Raw genomic sequence first — 5,000 nt, forward strand, 5'->3', positions numbered from 1 at the left:
ATCTTTGACTACCTGGTGGAGGTGAGGAGAGAGACACAGACACACACACACACACACACACATACACACACACACACACACACAATGCTCTGTCCAAAGCCACCCACACACAATGCTCTGTCCAAAGCCCTGCATGCACGCATCTTTGACTACCTGGTGGAGGTGAGGACACACACACACACACACACACACACACACACACACACACACACACACAATGCTCTGTCCAAAGCCCTGCATGCACGCATCTTTGACTACCTGGTGGAGGTGAGGAGAGACACACACACACACACACACACACACACACACACACACACACACACACACACAAACACACACACATAATGCTCTGTCCAAAGCCCTGCATGCACGCATCTTTGACTACCTGGTGGAGGTGAGGAGAGACACAAACACACAAACACACAAACACACACACTTTGTTGAGGTGAGGAGAAATGGGCTAACACACACACACTTAGATTAAGGTTTTGTTTAGGGGTGGGTTTAGTCACTTGTTTACGGTTTAGGGTTGGGTTAAGTCACTTGTTGGCATGATTTGTCCCACTAAAGCTCTTGATGTACTTAATTAAGTACTTAATCAACAAATTAATTGTTCACATGAGTATCTAGCACTCGTGTGTCATTTAATGTTAATTGGAACAGATTAATCTGTTCAGAGATCTTCAGTCCAGTACCTAAGGAACACATACTGATGGAGCGAAGAATGTACACTTCTACACCTAAACTGTGTCCTGTTTCTATTCAGTTTGGATAACAGCATGTGGTAGATGAATGTAGAACATGACAATGAATGTACATGTACACTTCTACACCTAAACTGTGTCCTGTTTCTATTCAGTTTGGATAACAGCATGTGGTAGATGAATGTAGAACATGACAATGAATGTACATGTACACTTCTACACTTAAACTGTGTCCTGTTTTAATTCCGTTTGGATAACAGCATGTGGTAGATGTTTGTTGAGCATGAAAGTGAAGCCCAGTCTGTGTGTGTTGTAGTCCATCAACAGAGCCATTGTGAAGGACCATGAGGAACTCAACATCGGGGTGCTGGACATCTACGGCTTTGAGATCTTCCAGGTGAGTTCCAGCTCACACACACACACACACTATACACAACACACAAATACACACACCATACACTGTAACACACAAACAAACACACAGCACACACACTCTCTCCAACACACACACACACACACTCCCCAGGTTTCCAGGTGGCTCAGTTGCTACCCAGGAAATCCACACCATGTATCTGTCCAATACTCTAAACCACTGACCCTAAATCCCTCCATCCAATCAGATGAGAGACATGGGCAGACCCTGATCTCCTAATCTGATTGTGTAGCGGTCAGAATCAGACTCTGTCTGTGTGTGTGTGTGTGTGTGTGTGTATGTGTGTGTGTGTGTGTGTGTGTGTGTGTGCGCGTGTGTGCTCATGGGTGCGGGGGTATTTGTGTGTTTCTTGCATACCTGAAGAGAATATGCTGATAGGGGTGAACTGGTTTGGGGAGGTTACACACACACACACACAGAAACAAAGGCAGCGAGACAGAAAAACAGACACTGACACATACACAGGCCAGAAAATACGGAAAGACGGTCACACACACACACACCAACAGAGATATTGGCTTTGTGAAACCAGTATGACTTCCTGTCTTGCGACCACAGTGAGTAAAGACAGATAACCTCTGATTCAGTCAAGCCACTAGAAGGAAGTGGAGAGGACACACAGATTTATGTGTGTGTGTGTGTGTGTGTGTGTGTGTGTGTGTGTGTGTGTGTGTGTGTGTGTGTGTGTGTGTGTGTGTGTGTGTGTGTGTGTGTGTGTTGCACTTCTCCATGTAATGCTCCATTTGTGTGTAGCAGAAAAACTCAATTTAGGATGATGAATTCAAGAGGTCGATCTACATTTGATGAGTTCTCGGTGTGTTTGGCTATGTGAATGATATGTAATAATACATGTGATGATATTTTTGTTTTGTAGAAAAATGGATTTGAGCAGTTTTGCATCAACTTTGTGAATGAGAAGCTGCAGCAGATTTTCATAGAACTTACTCTCAAGGCTGAACAGGTAGTGTGTGTGTGTGTGTGTGTGTGTGTGTGTGTGTGTGTGTGTGTGTGTGTGTGTGTGTGTGTGTGTGTGTGTGTACGTGTTTATTTATTTTATTTTTTTGTAGTTGTTTGTTGACTATGTACATCCAAGGCCTATACTACCCCAAACCCTTCACCTGTTGCACGGTGTGTTCCGTGTGCCCCTCATTTTGTCTTCTGCAGGAGGAGTATGTCCAGGAGGGCATCAAATGGACGACCATTGAGTACTTCAACAACAAGATCGTGTGTGACCTCATCGAGAGCAAAGTGGTGAGTGTCACTGAACCACACACACACACACACACACACACACACACACACACACACACCTTCATCTCCTTGTCACTTCTTAGTGCAGAATGTTGCAGGACAGAGTTCTCTGTCTGTTCCCTCCCTGTCTGTCTCTGGCATCTTTGTCTGCCTGTTTACCTGAGAGACAGAAAGAGGGAGTAAGAAGGAGTGTGGCAAGGAGAGGGGGATAGAGTGAGGGAGGGAGAAAGAGAGAGGGAGGAAAGAGTGAGAGGGAGAAAGAGAGAGGGAGGAAAGAGTGAGAGAGAGAGAGAGGGAGGAAAAAGTGAAAGAGGTAGAAAGAGAGAGGGAGGAAAGAGTGTGAGAGTGAGAAAGAGAGAGGGAGGAAAGAGTGAGAGAGGGAGAAAGAGAGAGAGAGGGAGGAAAGAGTGAGAGAGGGAGATGGAGAGAGGGAGGAAAGAGTGTGAGAGTGAGAAAGAGAGAGGGAGGAAAGAGTGAGAGAGGGAGAAAGAGAGAGAGAGGGAGGAAAGAGTGAAAGAGTGAGAGAGGGAGATGGAGAGAGGGAGGAAAGAGTGAGAGAGGGAGAAAGAGAGAGAGAGGGAGGAAAGAGTGAGCCCGGTGCTCATCTGGCTTTACTGTCCATGCAGATGGGATGCAGCTGTTTGTGTCTGTCTGTGTGTGTGTGTGTGTGTGTGGGTGCGTGTGTGGGTGCGGGTAGATAGATGTGTGTTTGTGTGTACACAAGTGAGTGTACATGATACATGCGGTGCTCACACATGTGTGTTTATGTGTGTGAGATTGGACATGAACGTCTGTATGTGTGTGTCTGTGTGTCTATGTATGTGTGTGTGTGGTTATTACCTTATGTGGTGACAGCACTTCCAGAAGTGTTTGATCAGTGGATGTTGTGTCCATAGCTACTGTGTGTTTGCAGACCCGGAGACAGTTGCTGGGTTATAGCAACATCTCCCTACACACCACAGTCTCTCTCTCTCTCTCTCACTCTCTCTCATACACACACATACACACACACACACACTCTAGAGGTGCCATATCCAGAGTCATTCTTAATAAAAAACATTCCGTCCAAGCCGAACTGGAAAATCAGGGTTCAGCTTTTACTACTTGTGAAAAAATAGAGATTATGCGCCAATATCAGTTTTATTGCCAACTGAAGAGAACCACTGAATCTCACTGTGAAGAGTTTGTTTGGCACAGGGGCTTCATAGTCAGTATGGAGAAATGATAATCTCTGTTTCAGAAAGATATTAAGTATTTTAGAAAGTATTTTATAAAGCAGTAAAATATCTGTGGCTATTTCATTCTCTTCTCCTCAAACTGTGCTGTCTATAGATTGAGCCATTGAGACTACCCAGTGCAGTGCAGTGTGTGTGTGTGCGTGCGTGTGTTTGTGTGTGTGTGTGTGTGTGTGTGTGTTTGTTATACATGGCTGTTTTAATGGGCGTGCTGCTTCCTCTCCCAGAATCCCCCTGGCATTATGAGTATCCTTGACGACGTGTGTGCTACCATGCACGCCAAGGGCGAGGGTGCTGACCAGACCCTGCTGCAGAAACTCCGCGTGGGCATCAACACCCACGAGCACTTCAACAGCTGGAACCAGGGCTTCATCATCCACCATTACGCTGGCAAGGTCTGCACACACACACACACACACACACACACACACATACCACATACACCCGGAAAAACAGAACACACACGGACAAAGAGAAACCACATAGACCCAAAGAACAGAACACACACACACACACACACACACACACACACACACACACAGTCTTATCTTGCAGCAGAAAGTTTATCGGGGCCAGGCGTGTTTTTCTTGTCCCAGAATAAGTAAGAAAAAGAAAATGACCCATCACTGATCCAGGACCAGCTGGATGCATCTGGCTTGGTCTGGCTGGAGTCATGACCACACACACACACACACACACACACACACACACACACACACACACACACACACACACACATAGGGCGTGCTGAAAGGCATTGGGCTGCTGGTGTGAACACTCCTCTAGCTCATTCTCTCTTTCCCTCCTTCTTTTTCTCCTTTTCTATTTCCCACATCATCACTCTCCATGCAGTCTTTCTCCTCCCTCCTCTCTCCTCTCCTCTTTCCTCTCCTCCTCTCCTCCTCTCTCTTCTCTTCTGTATAAATATACACCCTCCTCTGTGCTCCATCCAGTTCTCTCTTCTCTCGTGTGCAGTTCTCTCTCTTCTCTCGTGTGCAGTTCTCTCTCTTCTCTCGTGTGCAGTTCTCTCTCTTCTCTCGTGTGCAGTTCTCTCTCTTCTCTCGTGTGCAGTTCTTTCCCTTTAGCTTGTTCAGCGCTTATCAGGACAGTTTCAGGATAGTTTAGTTAATGTGCAATTATCATATTAATAATTGTGGTGAATGCAATCGATTTCATTTGTCTTCCTCTGTTCATTTTATGCCACTATTGCAGCCGTAGCCCACTGGTTAGCGATTCGGACCTGTAACCGGAGGGTTGGCGGTTCGAACCCCGACCAGTAGGCACGGCTGAAGTGCCCTTGAGCAAGGCACCTAACCCCTCACTGCTCCCCGAGCGCCGCTGTTGATGCAGGCAGCTCACTGCGCCGGGATTAGTGTG

At 46.4% G+C, this 5,000-nt stretch overlaps 1 protein-coding gene across 1 annotated transcript in view; it reads left to right on the forward strand.

Moving 5' to 3' along the window:
- myo1ea (myosin IEa) overlaps nt 1–5,000 on the forward strand; it is a 71,727-nt gene that overhangs the window by 46,194 nt on the left and 20,533 nt on the right. The window contains 4 exon segments of the mRNA XM_042073985.1: nt 1,021–1,101; nt 2,012–2,098; nt 2,302–2,388; nt 3,851–4,018. Coding sequence (XP_041929919.1) covers nt 1,021–1,101; nt 2,012–2,098; nt 2,302–2,388; nt 3,851–4,018 — 423 coding nt within the window.

This window comes from Alosa sapidissima, chromosome 20 (assembly GCF_018492685.1).
Source record: "Alosa sapidissima isolate fAloSap1 chromosome 20, fAloSap1.pri, whole genome shotgun sequence".
Classification (NCBI taxonomy): domain Eukaryota; kingdom Metazoa; phylum Chordata; class Actinopteri; order Clupeiformes; family Clupeidae; genus Alosa; species Alosa sapidissima.